The 19,683-nt window shown below is 54.4% G+C and overlaps 1 protein-coding gene across 1 annotated transcript; it reads left to right on the top strand.

The window, feature by feature from the left end:
* The first annotated feature begins 2,133 nt into the window (after nt 1-2,133).
* On the top strand, nt 2,134-3,993 carry ADRA2A (adrenoceptor alpha 2A). Its single transcript, XM_059899572.1, has one exon. The coding sequence runs from the start codon at nt 2,361-2,363 to the stop codon at nt 3,756-3,758; it is 1,398 nt and encodes a 465-aa protein (XP_059755555.1). The 5' UTR covers nt 2,134-2,360; the 3' UTR covers nt 3,759-3,993.
* The last annotated feature ends 15,690 nt before the right edge of the window (nt 3,994-19,683 follow it).

Genomic DNA, 19,683 nt, shown 5'->3' with positions numbered 1-19,683 from the left:
ATCCTCCTGGGCTTCACCCTTAAGCTGCCTGCTGTTTATTTGAAAAGTGCAGCTAGCACAATGCAAGCTGGTACTCTAGCAGCCGTTAAAATCTATCTCAGGACATCTAGCAGGCAGAGGAAAACTGCACTCACCCCCACTCCATGCTATTCCTATCAGAGAGGACATAGAAAATATTCTCTCTTCTCTTGGCCGGCATCCTCCCCTTACTGAAAGACGCCGCGTGTGTGCATCTGAAATGGAGGTGTGGAGGGGGGTGGAGTCTAGCTTTCCGGCCTCAACAAAGACACAATGGTTCAGAGAAGGCCAGAGCAGAGCAACCAGCCAGGCAGAATCCAGGCCTCTCGCATCTGCGGGAAGGGTGGGCTGCCCTGTGCCGGTCGGGGTGGGGGGGATGCCAGTCCTGGGCTCTGTTGCCTGCAGCGCCCTTCCTGATGTGACTTTATCAGACCAATCCTCACTCTCGCTGGGGGAGACGGTACACACACAAGAGTGTATGCTTTAGGAAGATTTCTGCAACATGACAAAGTGCAATTAGAAATCTGGGTTCTTTTTTCCTGAGCTTGGACACAAATTTGTCCTGAGATGGGAGAAGGCTCTGTAGGCAAAGGACTGCAGGGGCGGGAGTAGGGTACAGGCGCTGGCCTGTAGCTTCGCAGCGGTGACGGCAAGCGGCCGGCAGGTGTCAGTGCGCCCTCGCTCTGCCGCCGCGCGCGGCCTCCGCTCCAGGACCCCTCCTCACCGCGGTCTAGGGGGCGCGGTTCAGATCCGGCCTGCTAGTGTCTCTCAGACAGCTCTGCAGCTGGGACTACAAGTGGCCGTTTCTCCCCAGAGCGGAGCTCTGAACTCTGGCGGGGCCCGCTCCCCGGGGGATGCTTCCCATTTCGCCCCAGGGGTTGGATCCTGACGTGCGCCTTCCTCTCTCACCAGCCCCACTCGCCCCGCCGCCAGGAGCACTTGCGGAAAAGTGTGGCCCGGCCCAGGGCGGGGCTGCTCCGGATGCGACCCGTACCGGTGGTTGCTTCTCCCGATTCGGCCGGGGGTCCCCACCCTTTCCTCCCGAGTCCCACTCAGCTCGATGTGGGCACTCCCGGGTGCCCGACGCGTTCTGCTCGGCGGTCCCAGAGATGCTTGACCAATTCCCAGCAGGGACCGCTCCCCACTCCCCGGGCACTCTCTTTAAATCCCTCGGTTAAGGTACCCGCCTCCCCAAAGGGCCAGTTTTGCCAGGGGGCCGGGGTTCCAGTGGGTCCGGCGCCCGGCGCGGGCTCCAGACCCGCGGAGGGGAGGCGCAAGGGGCGGGGGAGGGTCCGCTTCCCACGTGGGGGTGACGCCGGCTGCTCGGCAACGCCGGCTTGATCCTGGGGCTATAAAACGAGTCCACCGTGAGCGCCACGGAGAAGCACCGGCCCCAGCTTCCGTGCAGACGCCCAGCAGCCGGCGCGCCGCCGCCCGGCCACCCCCAGCACCTTCTCCCTCAAGACCTGCGCTCCTGCCCCAACTCACGCTGCCCTCGGACCCCAGCTGTCCCGTCGCGCTCAGCGCCCGAAGCTCGCCGGGCCGACGCCCAGGAGACCCCCTGCCTCGGCCGCGGCTCCTGGAGGGCCGATCGCCCACCCGCCCGGGCCCGCCTGAGGACGGGGGCGCCTTCATGCGGCCCGCAGACCCCTCACCCCGCCGCCGCCTCCGAGCTCCGCGCGCTGCGCCCCAGCCCCTGCAGGGCACGCAACTTTGGAAGTCCCGCGGCGCTCCGAGAGGCGGCAGAGTCCGCACCCTGGCCCCAGCCCGGGCCTCGCCAGCCCCGCAGCGTCTGGGGGAAGCGAGAGAGTCGGTTATCGCTTCGGGGATGTAAGGAGACAGACATAGGACCCCAAGCCAGCATCAGCACCCCTCGGCTGCCTCTCGGGGTGGGGGCGGGCCCCGCACACGGTAAGACTTCTTGCTTTCGCTCAGGCTCAAGAGTCAAAGATATAGATAGAGATATATTTAATTTCCTGTTATCCTTCCAAGTCATCAGGCCACCGATGATTTTTGTTCTCTCTTCTTGAAGAATAAATCTCTCTTTCCTCATCGGCTCGACCTACTCTCTCCCGCCGCTTAGAAATAAAACTTGGCTGTGCTTAGGAGCTGGGAGCGAGAAGGCGCCGACCCCGAGCGCTCGAAGCGCGGGCCGGGCGCGGTTCGCGGGAGCCGGGCCCATGGGCCCTTAGCGGTCCCCCAGCTCGGGCTCGGCCTCCCAGAGGCCGCTTCTCCATGTGAGGCGCGGCGGGGCGAGCGGGCCGCAGGAGGAAGAGGAGGACCAACGGGCAGCGGCCGGAAGGCAGCTGGCAGCAGGCCCAGGCGAGCGGGCACCCGCGTTCATGTTCCGCCAGGAGCAGCCGCTGGCCGAAGGCAGCTTCGCGCCCATGGGCTCCCTGCAGCCGGACGCGAGCAACGCTAGCTGGAACGGGACCGAGGCCCCGGGGGGTGGCGCCCGGGCCACCCCCTACTCCCTGCAGGTGACGCTGACGCTGGTGTGCCTGGCCGGCCTGCTCATGCTGTTCACGGTGTTCGGTAACGTGCTTGTCATCATTGCCGTGTTCACAAGCCGCGCGCTCAAGGCGCCCCAGAACCTCTTCCTGGTGTCTCTGGCCTCGGCCGACATCCTGGTGGCCACGCTTGTCATCCCTTTCTCGCTGGCCAACGAGGTCATGGGCTACTGGTACTTCGGCAAGGCGTGGTGTGAGATCTACCTGGCGCTCGACGTGCTCTTCTGCACGTCGTCCATCGTGCACCTGTGCGCCATCAGCCTGGATCGTTACTGGTCCATCACCCAGGCCATAGAGTACAACCTGAAGCGCACGCCACGCCGCATCAAGGCCATCATCGTCACCGTGTGGGTCATCTCGGCCGTCATCTCCTTCCCGCCGCTCATCTCCATCGAGAAGAAGGGAGGCAGTGGTGGCCAGCAGCCGGCCGAACCGCGCTGCGAGATCAACGACCAGAAGTGGTACGTCATCTCGTCGTGCATCGGCTCCTTCTTCGCGCCCTGCCTCATCATGATCCTGGTCTACGTGCGCATTTACCAGATCGCCAAGCGCCGCACCCGCGTGCCGCCCAGTCGCAGGGGTCCTGATGCCGCCGCCAAGCTGCCGGGGGGCGCCAAGCGCAGACCCAACGGCTTGGGCCCGGAGCGCGGCGTGGGCCCCGTGGGCGCCGAGGCGGAGTCGCTGCCGGCCCAGCTCAACGGTGCCCCGGGGGAGCCCACGCCGGCAGGGCCGCGGGACGCCGACGCGCTGGACCTCGAGGAGAGCTCCTCGTCCGAGCACGCCGAGCGGCCCCCGGAGACCCGCAGGTCCGAGCGCGGCCCCCGGGCCAAGGGTAAGGCCCGGGCGATCCAGGTGAAGCCCGGGGACAGCCTGCCGCGGCGCGGGCCAGGGGCGACGGGGCCGGGGGCACCCGCGGCCGGGCACGGGGAGGAGCGCGTCGGAGGCGCCAAGGCGTCGCGCTGGCGCGGGCGGCAGAACCGCGAGAAGCGCTTCACCTTCGTGTTGGCGGTGGTCATCGGCGTGTTCGTGGCGTGCTGGTTCCCCTTCTTCTTCACCTACACGCTCACGGCCGTCGGCTGCTCGGTGCCGCGCACGCTCTTCAAGTTCTTTTTCTGGTTCGGCTACTGCAACAGCTCGCTGAACCCGGTCATCTACACCATCTTCAATCACGACTTCCGCCGCGCCTTCAAGAAGATCCTTTGCCGGGTGGACAGGAAGCGGATCGTGTGAGCGCGGAGTCCGCGCCCCGCGAACAGACTCGCGCAGACAGTGGCCGCTGGGATCCAGGGGCGCGTCTACGCAGTCCCAGCTCTTCGAACCCGGGTCCTGCCTATTCCTAGTTTCTTGGCCCGAGGGTTGCTCTGCGGCGCCCTGCCGGCATCTGCACTCTCCTACCAGAGAAAAGTACTGGCTGGGGGTGGTTGGGGGACCGTGGGGGCACACGCTCCCCCCCCCCCCATTGTTCTTAGGGCCGCTCCTCACTCGGAGCATCCTCCTGGGTTCTTGGGCGGGTCCCCAAATCAGTATTGTTTCCTAAAAGTATTTTCACCTCCCCTGGGTCCAGCTCTCACCGTGGTTCAGAGCAAGCACGAGAGCCCAGAGGGGATGGCTCACAAAGGGTTAATAGATGGGGGTACCCAGCCCTGGCTCTCCTCCTCCCCCGACTCTATTTTTAAACAAAAGCTCAGGGCAGCCCTGCCCGCCCTCCCATCCCCCCCTTGTAAATATACACTATTTTTGATAGTACACGTTGTCCGCAATGTCGCTTGGCTTTTGATGTTGGCATCCTGGCTGTTGGAGATGCTCTCCAGGCAGACACATTGTGGCTAGCTCAGGGCAAGCCTCTTTGCAATGTGAGCCTTTTTCTGTTGTCATTACCTCCCTCTGTGTCCTTTTCACCAGCAACTGGTGACTGTCCCTTGGGACTGGACCTGCTTTGAGATTTCCTGAGGGGGAAAAGATTTCTGTCCATTTTTTCCCCTGTGCCTAACAGCATAATTGCCTTTTCCTATGTAAATATTACAATAATGGACCAAGACAGAAGTAAATGAACCTTTCTGCCTTGCAGCAGCCCTGTGTATAAAGCCATTATCCTCTGATGCATCCTTCTTCGCCCAGTACCTCACTTTAAAACCTTCTCTTTCCGGTGTCCCCTCCCTCCTTTCCTCGGGGGCCACTGCTTGAAAAATATGTATGTTTCCATCTTGTATGTATGTGCACCCCTCCCTCCCCCAAAGTGCTGACTGTGGGGAATCTTTTACCTGCTGTTTTTAGACACGGAGAAGTGGAAATTATGTGGAAGAAGCAAACCTGATACAATTTGCCCAAGGTAAACAGTTTGAAGAGACAAATGGGCCTGCCCTGTACAGTTCCTGCCCCAAGAGCTCTTAGTTATCAAAGTGTTGTCCATTTTTTCCTCCCTGTTTTTCTGGTTGAGATCAAGTCATTAATGAACTCCCAAAGTCAAGGGAGGAGGGTGGAGACCTTGTTTACATCCAAGTTTCCCCATGTTTTAGACAGAGACTCTTTAAGGCCTGTGCTCTTATTTCACTACAGAAAAACTAATGTCAGCACATGTTGCTAATGACAGTGGAATTTTTTTTTAAATAAAAAGTTTACAGATCAAATGTGAAATAAATATGAATTAAATGGTCTGTCTGTTATCTGAGTTTTCAAAAGCATTAAGACTCTGAGAATGTCTGAATTTATGTATATTGGAAATTCAAAGATACCTATGTATTATAAAACACCTTTAAAAGTACAAGCAATAACAAAGCTGCCATTTACCATGTGTTTCTCCTGTGCTAGACATGATGGTAAGTCTGTAATAAGCTCCGTTTCATTTAATCGTCCCCCAAACCCCATGAGGTAGGTACTATTATGATCCCCATTTAACAGGTGAGGAAACTGAGTCTCAGAGGACAAGTGATTTGCTCAAGGTTAACCACAGTGGTGGGAGTGCACTGCATGCAGCATCATCAGGTTCTAGGGTCTGTACTCTTCACCCTGGAGCCTTGCCAGAGTTACGTCACTGACACTTTGCAGAATGCTCCCAGAAGTGAGGTCTCTACACAAGGTGTGCTGTATCCACAGAGCATGGGATATATCCCAAGTGTGGAGATATACACAAAGTGTGTACATGCTGTAAAGTGTCTTTATGCCCTAAAGTGTGTTATACCTCAAAGTGTATATATCCCCCAAGTATGGTACATGCACAAAGTGTGCCATATACTCCAAAATGTGTACCACACCTTACAGTGTGATGATACACAACATGTGGTATATAGCCCATAGTATGGTATATGCACCAAGTGTGGTATAAACACCTAAAGGGTACCACGTATTAGTTGGTGGCTTGCATTGTCTCTGGCAGAAGGCTGGGGTCCTTCCTGTTGCATTCCTGTAATATCAAGTTCTGTCCTGATGTCCAGGAGGGCTTAAGACCCCTCCCCTGTGGTTATGGGTATGGCACTTTGAAGCTGGAAGTGTCCTTAGAGATCCAGGAATCCAGCCCCTCATCTTCCCAGTGACTGCTTAGGGTTCCCACAGCTCTGGGTGACATTCAGTTAGAAGCAGCTGACCAAGAGCAGAATAGTTCTTGGATGTGTATAATCAGACGCTGCGCTGGTGAAGGAGAGACACTGCCCCAGGAGCTGGGTTTGAGGGGCAGTCAGAAGTGACAGGTCACGGTTTGGGGGAAGATGGGTTTGTAAGGCCAGCTGCCTACAACACAGGTGCAGCCCAGCTCTGGACGCCCCCAGAAGCAGGGCTTCAGCTCTCCTCCAGGTGTTCCCTCTGGGCAGCGCCTGCAGCATCTCCTTATCTTATTAGGGAGGGTAGAGCCCTGAGAAGTTATCTGGGCTTTGAGGGGCCTGGGAGAAGGTAGACCATGGTTCTGAGGGGTTTTGTTAGAGGTGGGAAGGAGTTTCCACCATCATCAGGGTCCTCTGATCCTGAAGAGAGGATGGTGGGCAGGCCCTTGGCTCCAGCGACCCTTGCCTGGAAGGGAGGCAGAAGCCATGGCCTTTGGCACCAAGGCTGCCTGGTCTCGGGCTGTGCCCTGCTCCCCACCCCCACTGCAGCCTCCTTGTCCCTCCTGCTCAAGGCACCCATTGCCCCAAAGGCAAACAGTGCCAGACAGTAGGCCACCCTGGCAGGTCCCCAGGAACTGGGCTGTGTGTCCCAGACACGGGACAGATACAAACACTGCTTGCTATTAACTCTCTGTTCTGCTCCGTCTTCAGGGAAGTGGCCCTGCTCCCTGGCAAAGGGGGAAGTGTGGGCATTGGTGCCACAGAGGGCAGGCCTCTGGTGTCATATCCCCCCCCCCTCCATTTCAGCTGCAGAGAAGCCTCAGAGATGGATGGGGCCTGGGGAAAGCGGGGGAGAGAGGGCTGGAGCCCAGGCTAGGATGCGGGGGGCATCCCTGTTTGTTCACTGCAGAGGGCTCGAGCCACAGTCTAAAAGGTCTGGGGTGGGGAGGGGATTTGAGGAAGATAAATGGCTCACTCGGGCTCTCAGCCTAAAAATCAGGAGATGAGATGGTCACCCTACAGCTTCCTGTCCATACCTGATCCTGATTATCTGGGCCTGTCACTGCGGTGGAGTCTTCTATTTTATGTGACTTTGGTTGGGGCATCAAAAACCACCGGCTTTGGGGTCTGAAGCGTGTCTTGCCAGATACACTCCCGCAGGGTGCCTGGGGTTGGGGGAGGGGCAGCCTTGTTTGAGCCTGGCCGCCAGGGCTACGTCCTCCCTGCAAGTCTTTGTTCAATTCCTTCTGTGCTAAAGGGCTGGAGAAGAGAGTGACAAGAAAGTGACTTAGGCTTTCCCCTCTCTATGATTCTATAATAGAATCGCATCAGAGTTTTAGAGCTAGAAGGGTCCACCTACATCCTCAACTCCCATATTGTGTGATGGGGGGGGACTGAGACCCTGAAAAGCAGGCTGGCTCTGTGGCTTCCTGGGGGTCCCTCGAGTCTGCTCCTCCCCATGACTCTCTGCCTGATGCCACAGGTATCCAACAGGAATTCATCTTGCTGTTGGACATGGTGAGTTGCTACAAACCCCGAACACCCTGCCAGGCACTCTTGCATCCATGTGTGTGCCCTGCAGAGCCCAGCCCTCGTCCCTGGGAAGCTAGCAGAGATTAGGGCCTGCTCTGCACCCAGCAATCCTGAAGGCGCTGTAGGGAGACAGGATGTGTCTGCGTGAGGCATTAAGTAGCCATGTAACAGCGATAGTTGGGGGCAGCAGTGGACATTGAGCGTCCACTGAGGGTAACGTGCCTCTTTCTGGACCATGAGCATGCGGTGGGGTAGAGGTCGCTGTGGCTGCAGGAGCTCAGAGATGCCCAGGGAGCAGGGGCAGGAAGGCAGATCTGGTTCTAGCAGCTGAGCCCCATGAAGCAGTGCCAGGCCTAGGCGGTGCCCCGAGGCCTAGGTCAGGCCCCAGATTTCCTTTCTCCAACCCCATCCCTGGGGACAGCCTGGCAAGTGTCTGTTCCCATTTGGGGACACACATCAGGAAGCCCGCCTCCCCAGCTCCAGCAGAGTAGCAGGATCCAGGTACCCAGAGCCAGGGCTCAACCTCACCCTCACCTGCAGGCCTCTGCCCTGGGCCCTGCCACCCCGCCACGGTGGACCCGGAGTCTGGCATGCAGGAAAGAGTGCCTTCCCCAGCAGAGAGCACACTTGAGAGGGAAGCCCTGTGAATTCACTGAGTGCAGTCACAAGCACCAGGGTCTATTTTGGAAATAGCATCCATCTCTTTGATTACCAGAAGTCCTGGGGGTTAAAGTTAAACAGAAAAGGAAACGGCCTATTGGAAAGAGCATTAGAAGCCTGGGTTCTAGCACCAGCTTTGCCTTTTACCAGCAGTGTGACCTTGGGCAAAGCCCTTTCTGAGCCCCCAAGTCTTCATTATAAAATGAAAATCGTTGGTCTGGATCCGTGTTATTTAAAAGTCTGTTCTGTTGAATTTATGTAACTGTAAAATCAATCTCAATCTCTCTCTTTCTCTCTCCCATCTATCATCTGCCTCTCTGTCTGTCTGTCTATCCATCTACATCATCTAGCTGATGAAATGCTGGGTTAAGTGACCTTTAACAAGTATCTTTTCTTTAGGACCTCTCAGAACCTTGGCTATGCCAGTGTGGATTGTGATTCTCAAGAGGGGATGATATGGTGTGCTATGTTTCCCAAACTCCCTGGACTGCAGAATATCATTTTTCACAGAGCATCTCAGTGAATTGTGTTTGCTGGAACACTTGTTGGATCTTGCTGGGCCAAGGGATCTCACCGGGCTTTTCTGTTGATGGGTTTTGAGCTTCTGTGAAATGCCAGCTCTGCTCTCTCCTCTCCCTGCTTTAGGTGAGGCCCACTGGCTCGAGAACGAATGTTCTTCTTGGGGACAGCCAGCTCTAAGAGTCATTGGCTTTACTGATGCTTGGGGTAAAAGTGAGTTTGGTGTGTTTTTCGAATGTGGGCTCTGCCTCTGTGTGTGTGTGTGTGTACATGTGTGAAAAGTGGATGTGAATGTGTCTGTGTCTGTGAATGGATGTGTCTGTGTGAACAGGTACAAGGTTGAAATGGATAGTTCGCTCACCAGGATCTGGGGAGGAAGCAGCAGGGGAGTGGAGGGTAGCTGTGTATGTACCGGATGAAGAGGTCACAAGGGGTATGAAGGGCAGAGCAGGGTTGTGTCGTCAATCCTAATTATAAAAGCCCCCTCCAGCTTGTGAGGTGGCTCCCCTTCCCCGCCCCCCGTGCTGCAATCCCACTCCCCTATCAGGCAGCGGAGCTGAGTCACAAGGAGGAGGCTGGGGGGACGGGGTCGGGCGTTCTGGAGAAGCTGACACGGGTTCTGTAGCAGTTTACGTAGCAGCCGGGCTGTCCTGTTCTCCGTGGAGGGGGGAGTCTGACCCCAGGGAGTTCAGGAGGGTGTGGGAGCCCAGGTGGGAGTGGCCTGTAAGGCTCTTTCCAGTCTGCTCAAGGGCAGGAACTTGGGGCCTCTTTGGAATCTGCATCTGAGAAAAACAAGATGGTGCACTGAGAAGGGGTAAGTGAAGAGAGATTAAGAAGGAACTATTTACAAGGTGCAGCTGGGTTAAATCCGACAAGGGGAGGTGAAGCACTCTGGTGGGAGCTGTCAGGGGTGAGGGGAGGGAGCTGTAACTCAAACCGTTAGAACTGCAGTTTGGAGGGAGGATGGCTGGAAGGTGCGTTGGTCGAGGGTCATTGTAGCCCACGGGCAGGGAGAGAGCCCGGGGGTCAACACCTCCTCCACTGCCGCGCCACCCCTGCGCCCGCGCCTGCTGGTGTGTGCCCGCAGCCAGGACCCGAGAGCATGGCAGAGACAAAGAGGAAGGCAGCAGCTCCTGGGGACCGCCTTCCAGGGCTTGGAGCAGGTGGGCAACGGCAGGGGCAGGTGGGCACTACCCAGCGCAGGACCCACCACCTGAGAAAGGCTGAGCGATGTCGCTGTTTTTCAGGATGGGCTGGAGGGAGGTCAGTGCCTAGTTCCTTCAGTTTGTCCATGGCCAGCTGTGTGGGCCACTGGGCAGGTGTCGAAGAAAAATTCAGGCCCTCCTTCCTCCTGGACTTCGTGGATGGGAGGGCGTGTATTGGGGTCGTTATGAGCGTGGCCTGACTGTGCACACACACAGATATACAGACATGCACAGACACACAGACACAGACGCACACACCTGCCAGCTGGCGCGTCAGGTGAGAGAGAGCCCCAGACACCCTGTGGCTGGCTCTTGGCCAAAGTTCTCTAGACTGTCTTCACGTCTGTGGCTCAGGCCCAGCTTCGGAGGCCAAGAAGCAGATGCTGAGCTGCCCAGAAGGGATGGCCCAGGACGCTGGGGCCTGGGTGAGGAGTGGTGGGACTGCCCAGCTCAGTGACCCCATCTGTCCCCTGGGTACACTAGGGATTCGGCTGCTCCTTACTCGGCCCCCGTGGACGCCCCTTAGCCTTCCTTCCCAGCATAGACGCACCTTCAGGATTCTTTTTCATGCGTTGGCCCCAGAGGAGGCACTGAGAGTTTTAATGCATGATAGATTCCTTTCTTCATTCATTCATTCATTCCCTCAACAACTATTTTTTGGAGCTGTCCCCAAACTCATATCACTGACAGCGCTCTATTCGTGTTTGGTGAGGGCGGTTGAGTGGTGAACACGATAATTAGGATCTTTACCCTGTGGAGCTTCTTCTGTGGGGCAGTCAGATATTAAGTGGGAACCGAGGAGTAGTAAGCAGGTTGACGAGGGTGAGACAGTGGATGACAGGGACTCCGCGTGCGGGGAACTGGCCTGGGCTAAGGTGTCAGGGGAGGGGCTGGGGAAGTGACAGCCCGATGAGAACTGAAGGCTGGGCAGGAATAGGTCTGGTGAAAGGACTGCGGATGAGAGGGGGAGAAGCAGATGTTCAAGCAACTAAACGAAGTCCACTTTGGTTGGAGCATGTGTCGTGAGAGGCCGAAAGGAGGGCGGAGAGGCTGGAGGAGGTTGGGGCCAGATCATGCAGCCACCTGGAAAGATTTATCTTGAGGGCAATGGGGAGCCCCTGGAGGGATTTTAAGCAGAGGATGAACGTGATCAGATTTTTTTGTTTGTTTGGAACAATATTCTGGCTGCTGCATGGAGACTGATGGGCTGGGGTGTGTTGGGAGCAGGAACCTGGAGATGACAGGGGCCTGGAAAGTCTAGCGCCCCTGCCTCCCCCAAGGTCACTCAAGGGCTGTGCCAGTCTCCGTGCAGACCGAGATATTGGGATTTCAGAGGTGCCCTTGCTTGCAAAGTACTGTACACCACCGCCCCTACCCTCTGTGAATTTCCATCTCTAGAGGGTGGTTCCGGGCTCAGAGCTTCCTGTTCCCGTTGACACGAAAACATCTTGAAGCGTTAACTCCGTCGTCTTGGTGGTCTGTAGACCTAACTGGTCGTGTGACCTGGTCTGACTCGCTGCCCATTTTGAACCTCAGCTGCTTTATCTTTATGAGGGTCAGGGAGAATTAGAGGAGACCACGAGAACAACAGGCTGTGTGCTCTACTGAGCCTCCCAAAGGCTCGTTGGCAATGCAAGAGCATGAGAGTTGGAGACCCTCAGCAGCCCATGGATTCGGCTTGGGATCAGAAAATCTGATAACCCACAAAGCTGGGACTCGCCCCACTTACTCCTGCACCCGGCTTAACCAGGACCCTCCAGGAGAAAAGGCCCCCGTTTGCAAGTTCAGGAAACCGGTAACTTGGCACACCTGTCTGTTCTGCCTGCTGCCAGGCGCTCTCAGCTGCAGACCCATGGCTCCTGCGCGCCTCTTCCTCTGACTCTCTACACCTGCTTGTTTGCTTAAAACCCAATCCCTAGGCTTTCAATATGTGCTTATTTGCCAGCGAGCTCTCTCTCCCAGGAGTTCCCAGAGAACGTGTCCAGGTCTTGGAGGGAATGGCTGGCATTTCTGAGAAGGACATTTTAAAGTTAAGACTTGGGAGTCAGAAGACCTGATTGCAATCCTGGTTCTATCACATCGCTTTGATTTTAACCTTGAACAGATGATCAAGCCTCATTTTCCCCACCGGTAACTTGGAGATAATGGTTCCTAGCGTTTTAGTGAGTTGCCCAGGCCGGTGCTCGCATAGGGCAGAGACCAGTACTGTTAGTCTTTTCTGCTCCAGTTTGGAAGCTGGAGGCTTCGTTTTGCTCAGGAAGCTGCTCTGGGCTGAGTCAGGCTGGGCTGGCCAGTTTGGGTGGTGCCAGCATCACGCCCTTAGAACCGCTGTTTTAGGGAGATTTGTGATGGCGATTTGAACTGTTAGGCTGTTAGCTTTCTCTCTTTCCAGCCGGATGAAAGGAAGACCTTGTGTTCTTTATTAGAGCCAGAAGGTGGGACTGGATGAACTCCAAGACCCAGACCAGACCCATGGTGACCATGATGGTTTCTCTTGAAGCAACCTTGAAACAGAGGCCTCCTGATGGCCAGGTCGGTGCTCTTCCCTGCCTTGCTGCACCCCAGGCTGTTTTTACTGTGTCCTGATGATAACACTCTTGTTCTTGCCTCCATAACTCTGCTTCTCCTACATGGGGAATGCCACACCACTCTTCCCCGGCTGCCTAGAAAAATCATACCCAAACTTTAAAGCCAAGCTGCACCACAACACTCTTGAATGTTAATAGTGGGAAGAACCTGGGATCTGGCATCAATTATTCCAGGACTTAAACCTTAGGTCTGACTCCCTGTCACCTTCCCTCCCTGTCCCTGAAGGTGGCAAATGGGGGTGCATGGGGAGGGGTACCACGCTTCTACTCAGAGGGGCTGCTCCTGGGCTTGCCCCCTGCCCAAGCCCATCCTCCAAGGCTCTGAGGGAACGTCTTTTCACCACTCCTTCTTCTTGCTCAAATGGCTTGAGGCTGAGGACTGGTGTCTTCACCAACTCTACTGTACCCACTTCATGGGGGAACTTTTGTCGGAAGAGTTTCAGACATAAACCAAGAGGAAAACATGAGAAATGTGGATATTTTGCTTTTGGAAAATTCTCTCCCCTTTCAGCTACCCTTAGCCTACAAGCTCTCCCAAGCTCTCCAGCACCTGGGTAAGAGGAGCTTGGATTTTGGTGTTAGAAGTAGGGTCACACCGTGGCTCCATCTCTGACTGTCTATATGACCTTGGACAAGTTGTTTCATTCTCCAGAACCTCAAAGTCCTTCTCTGAAAAATAGGTAAAGTATTACCTTTTTCCACGGCGTCCTGGCTGCATGGTTATCATGTCATATCCACATGTTCATCATGTTTTATCCGTGAGAGTTTAAGTTCCACAAGGGGAGGGACTTTGTTACCTGCTGAATCTCAGGCATCTACAACCCTTAGTAGGTACCCAGTAAACATTTGTTAGATAATGAGTGAATGACGCTTAGTGTGATGGAGTACACCCAGGGCAGTAGACATGACCATTGAGAACCAGGTTAAAACACAGAATGGTGAGTGCAAAAGTGAAGGCATGGTGTCCAGTGGGAAAAGGAAAGCCTAAAGCAGGTGCACATAACTGTGTGATACTCCCCACATGTACCTGCCCACTGGGTAGGACAGAACAGGGGGTGTGCTGTCCAGCAGAGAAGAACCTGTCTCCAGGTGGATGAAGTCCTGTCTCCTAAAGGTATTTAAGCAGGGGTCGATTTCGTCAAATGTTTCTTCTCTGGGCTCGGGTTGAATCAACTGAATTCGCAGGTCTTCTGACCTCCAAGAACTGCGGTTCTGCTGTGCTTTGGTGCCTGAAATGACTAGAGAATGAAGGCAAGTGTTCCAGGGTATGTGGACAGACTTAAAGGCTGTAGAGGTCCCAAGGGACCTGACATGAGCACAGGCTGGAGGGTCATGGAGGGATCCCCAGAGAGAATACTTCTGTGCAGGGCCTTGAGGGTATAGGGGAGTATGTGTGTGTACCTATCTACCTACCTGCCTATCTATCTATTATCTTCCTACCTACCTAACTATGTAGATTAATTTTAGAGAATTGGCTCGCACAATTGTGGAGGCTGGCAAGTTCAACATCTATAGGGTAGGCTGGCAGGCTGGAGGGCCAGCGAAGAGCTGCAGTTTGAGTCCAAAGGTGGTCTGCTGGCAGAATCCCCTCTTGCTTGGGGGAGGGGGTCCGTCTTTTTCCAGTGAGGCCCCCAGCAGAGAGGATGAGGTGCACCCACGTTATGGAGGTCAATCTGCCTTACTTAAAGTCTACCTATTTAAATGTTAATCTCATCTAAATAAAAACCACCTTCTCAGAAACATCTTGAATAATGTTTAATCAAATATCTGGGTACTGTGGCCTAGCCATTTCATTCTTCAAATACAAATATGTATATACATATGTATAAAATTAACTGTCATAGATAGGTTTAAGACAGAGCCCTGATCTAGGAGTTTGTCTGTACTCGGGACATTGGAGTTGGTTGGGGCAGGTTTTCCTGTCCCAGCTTTTAACCCAAACACAACAGGTAGTCTCGGCTCATTAAGACTGGCCCTGACTCAGCAGGGAAGGACCAGAAAGGGCTCAGAACTAATCACCTCACGTGACTCAGTGCTTCACAGCCCTGATGATCCTTTGTGGGTGCAGCAAAGACACCAGCCTTTATTTTGCTCCCTGGGTGACTCAACTGCTCCCTGCCGCTCTCCATGGAGACTGCGAGAGGAGAGCCTCAAAGTCAAGGTCACGCTGGGACTGCATTAGTCGCCGCTCTGGGTTCTGTGTCGTGTGGCCTGGACCTGGCAGGATCTGGACCTCCTTATCATCATGCTTGCTCAACCTTCAGGCAGCTCTGGCTGTACTCACTGTTCACAGTATTGGTCCTGAACCACTCACTGCAACTCACTTGCCTACGCCATCGTGTCTGACTCCTGGCTGTCCTGGTGGCCAGCGTGGTCACTGACTGTCTTGTAATTTGTTGGGTTTTGGTTTTGGCACGTGCTCTTGTCTTCTGGGTCTTGGCTCCTCTTGGTGATAATGATGATGATGGTGATGATGATACTCGCTCAGTAATAGTGATGTCTGCTCTCTGTCCCAGCAACACATGGAGAATGTCTCAGGCATGCCTCCCTGACCCAGTCCCTGGGGCCTTACTAGGAGGGTGACAGGGATGACTTATACTCTGCTGGGCTCACCTTTGCAGATGAGGCTAGACAGTTCCCCTGGTGGGGGGTGGGGGTGGACCATGGGAGCAAAGTGGCGGGGGTCAGTAGATTTAGGGTGCTTTTTCTAGGCTCCACCTCCAAGATCTTCATGGGGTCATACACTTTGTTTGACCTTCTGCATATCCCAGCTTCACGGCAGCACCCCCAGGACTCTCCCCTGCACCAGGCAGAGGGAACAGACGTGATGGTTTCTGCCTGTAGCTCATCAAGGTCACATATATGATGGAGTCCATGAGTGAAAGTTGATCCAGTTGCTGTAGGTCCTGTGGTGAGCATTGTGCTTTGCCCCCGCCCCCCTCCCCCAGCCTCCATTCCCTCTCCAATTGAAGGGGCCATAACCACCCCTCCAATCTGCCTTTGGATGCTTTCCTCTCAGTCCATGTAGCTGGGGTGGGCCTCAAGGTGACCATCTGAGCTAAACCCAGGCCAGTAACCCGCCAGTGTAACCCCCTCCCTGACCGCAGTGATTGGGTCATCATCCTAGTCCCTTCAGTCTGCTGTAACACAGACTATGTATCACAGACCGAGTGGTTTATAAACAACAGAAATTTATTGCTTACAGTTCTGGAGGCTGGAAAGTCCAAGATCAGGGTGCCAGCATGGTTGGGTGAGGACCCTCTTCTGGGTTGAAGAGTTGTATCCTCACGTGGCAGAAGGGGCAAGAGAATTCTTCAGGGTCCTTTTTATAAGAACACTAATCTCATTCATGAGGGCTCATGCCCTAAGCACCTCCTAAATGTCCCACCCCCTAATACCATCATATTGGGGGTTAGGATTTAAACATACAAATTTTGAGTGGACGTAAACATTCAGACCACAGCAGTCATGGTCCCATCCCTGAATCCATCAGAGCCAGAAGACTTTTGTTGGCTTTGTTGAGAGAGAGGCAGGTGTACTTTCCCACTGGACCTGCTGAGTTTATCTATTGCTTGGGTTCACCATGGTAGATGGCAGAGTCTGAAGGGATGGAGTGTTGGTGACATCAATTTAGCCCCCAATCCAGATGTATGTGAAGTAAGCTCTGCCTCTAGACTTAAAAAAATTTTTTTTCATGAGCAAATAAATTCCCTTGCTTTTATTTAAGCCAATCTCAGTTGGGTTTTCTGTCATTTGCAACCAAGAAAATCCTAATGGATACAGCCCTGTGACCTTTGGGTCAAAGTCACCTCGTCAATATTCTCAAAGGCTGCATGATTTTGAAGTGAGTTTAGTTGTTTCGCTTCTTTAGTTGGGTGCCACTTGGTCCTTGTGTTATGATTAGCTGTCTAATCCGAACTGTGTTGACATTGCTTTTGGTTTTCAACAGCCTCAGACAGTTCTTTGAACTTGTCTGAAAGTTGGAAACCCATAACTCACTTGTACTATGGGAGCCAACAGGTTGAATGTATAGGATTAGTTGGTACAACTCCTTGGATGAGTGGAGAGGAACTTGCAACTGGAATTCTTTTCTGCTGTGGATAGGAGGTGAAAGATTCCTGGTCATCTGGGCTTCCACTCCCAGTATCCAACTTATCCTTCATGTGTTTCTAAAGAGGACAGAGCAGTTGTTCTCACAACAGTTTCCTGGCTGAGCAAATACTACAACATGGCCATCAGCACCAAAGGCAACCGAGCTCATGACCCAAATCCTGACTGTCCCTGAATAGGAGCTATTGCCACCCAGTGATTTATTTCATGGCTAAGCCTTCCAGGAAATGGATTTAGAGGTTGTTGGAATGCATGTATATTTTTTTGTGTTGAGTTTTGGAGATACTCTTTGATCTAGTTGGCAAAATGAAACCATATGAGCTGAGAGCATGTGCCATTTGGGCTTCCAGCTTTCTGCATTTACATTCTGCCTCTTTTCACATTTTTATAGATGTTCAGCCTTCAAAACTGTGCAACGGTGATTGGGCATGAGTCCTATAAGTGCCAATAATATCTGCAAATCAGCTCTGTGTGAATGTGGGTCCAGTGAAAAGTGAGGGAGCACTGTGGTCAAGAATATGTACACAGGGTCTGCAGACCTGTGTTCCTTACAAGCTATGTGATTCCAGAAAAAGAGGAATATCTGGGGACCACATTTCTCTCATCTTTCCAAGATAAGCTGGGTTGTCACCAACTCTCCAAATTCCTTCAGGTTTTTTTCTCACTTAGGATCTTTCTTTGTTGCTTCCACCATGTACAGGGATGAATTCTGGATATTTGTCTTGCCGTATGATTTGATGTGTTTTTTTTGCGGGGTGGGGGTTGGTCAATGTGAGCCTTTCCTTTCTCTCAAGCTAGCCTGAAACTGCTGGGTAGGTCAAGACTGTGCTTTACTTCTCTACAAATCCACCTCTCCTTCTCCCCCAACCCCCAGCGTCTATCGCAGGGCCCTGCATATAGAGGGTGTTTGGCATGGCCTTTTGCCCCCAGGCCTTTGCTGTCAGGGGTGTGGGGAGTGGTCAGTGAATGTGAGGGAAGAGTCTGAGGGCAGAAGTTGGGTATAGGAGGGGAGGTACAGGTGGAGTAGACAGAAGAGGGAGGAAGTGGCCAGTGAAAGATGGAGGCTAAAGGCCTGCTCTGTTGTCCAATCTGTGTTCAGGTGCTTCATAACTGCACTGAGCCTCAATAGAGTCAGCCTGGATTCATGGCTTGAGGCAGAAGCAAAAGTGACCACAGCCGCTTACACGAGGTGGATTGACTTGCAGGTCTGGTGTCCTTCCCCTGGGCCAGCCCTTCCCATGGGCCAGCCCTGTTGGGTGGTCTGTGTCCTGACCCATGACCTGTGACTGACATGGAAGGGCTAGAGGCCAAAGAGCTGTGGGCGAAGGGCTGGCCCTGGCCCTTCTTCCACAGAGAGCATGGAAGGCATCTGGAGTTGTTTCTGATCCTCTCCTGTCTGCAGTCTTATCCTAAGGATCTCATGGCTGCAGGAATCTTGAAAGTCCCAGCCCTGTTCTCAGAGTGGCTGCATTGATAGTAGGGCCTTCATCCCTACTATCTCAGCCCCAGGATGACCGCTACCCACTCCGTGGGAGCCACCCCTCACCCACTGGCCTTGCACATCGACTCTGTGTTTTGATTGTTGACCAGGAAAGAAATTTAAGCTCCCCAGAGGAGCAGCCTTACCCCTCCCCCTCCAACCTGAGATGGCCTGGGGGTCTCTTGGATGCTGGATCCCAGACTCACCTGTGGGCATGTGTGCATGTGTGTTTGTGTCTGTGTGTATGGAGGGAGAGAGAGAGAGAGACAGACAGACAGACTGATTGGGGACTGGACAGGAATAGGGGGCAGAGACAAGTGGAAAGTCACAGAACGGACTTCCTCTCTCTCTGCTGCCCTGGCCCCCGGCCCTGTGGATGGTGACTGTCCTGGCACAAGGAAGCTGTGGTGGGAGTGAAGTACAGAGGGTCCAGGCACTTGCGGGACCCCTCGCTTCCCGCAGTGGGCAGTGTGCTTCAGGGAGAGGAAACACATGAACAGCGGCCTCTCCTTGGTTACCCAGTGTGTGGACAAAAATGGGCATCTGGGCCTGGCTTCTGAGCCAAGGCCCTGGGGCCATGTGAAGGCCGATCCTCCCACTTACTGTCTCTGTGGCTAGGATACATCATCTTCCTTTACACTGCCTTGACTTCCCCATCTGTAAAATAGGTATCCTACCACCACCTCCATAGGTAAGTCAAATGAGACCATGGATGAGGCAGTGCTTTACAAACTGTAATGTTCCTGCTGTAGTGATGATGGGCAGGGCAGACGCCAGAGCACGGGAAGCCCGCACTGCTGTGCTGTAGGTCTGCAGAGGGCCAGGAGGGACAGGAGAGGCTGCTCCGAGGAAGGCAGTTTGGTCCCCACAAGAATCTTGGATCTTTGTCCTTTTGCACGGGGGCACGAGAAACCAGGAGCTCAGTGTGGTTTTGGGGTGGTGAGTGTAGGTGGCTGAAGTGGATGGAAAAACAGGCCGAGGGACCACTTCCCTCCTTGCCTCCAATTTATCCGGTCACTTGCCCCTGTTCTCGGAGCTGATGCCTTTGCCGACTGCAGCAGCAACTACGGGGGCCCTTGGACCTTCAAGTGTAATCTTTTAATGGAGGTGGTGTTTGGGGACTCAGGAAGAAAAGCAGCCCTCTGGCATTGTCTCAGTCTTGGCTGCCCCTAAAAATACGATGTGATACGGCTAATGAGAAAGCACAGCAGGGCTGGCTCGGCATGACCTAATATAGCCTGGCATTTGAGCCCAAACCAGGACAGAAATGGGGACTGGTAATTGAAAGCACAAGATGTCTCTCCGATGGGGCGGCAGGGAGCCTGCTATGATCTCCGCAGCAGGGCACACTGTGGGGGTCTGAGCAGAGGCCCCTGGGGGCTCTCCTGGATTTCCCAGTGTGGTGGGGTGAGGGCCCAGCTGAGACCACCCTGCAGCCTCTCGCCCCCTCTTTGGCAGACGGCTCAGCATCAGGCTGACTGGCCCAATTAGCTCTTGTGGGGAGGATCAGTGTGTCCGGCCACCAGG

This window comes from Balaenoptera ricei, chromosome 16 (genome assembly GCF_028023285.1).
Source record: "Balaenoptera ricei isolate mBalRic1 chromosome 16, mBalRic1.hap2, whole genome shotgun sequence".
Taxonomy (NCBI): Eukaryota; Metazoa; Chordata; class Mammalia; order Artiodactyla; family Balaenopteridae; genus Balaenoptera; species Balaenoptera ricei.
The sequence above is the reverse complement of the archived record's forward strand: the minus strand, read 5'-3'. Positions and strand labels throughout refer to the sequence as shown.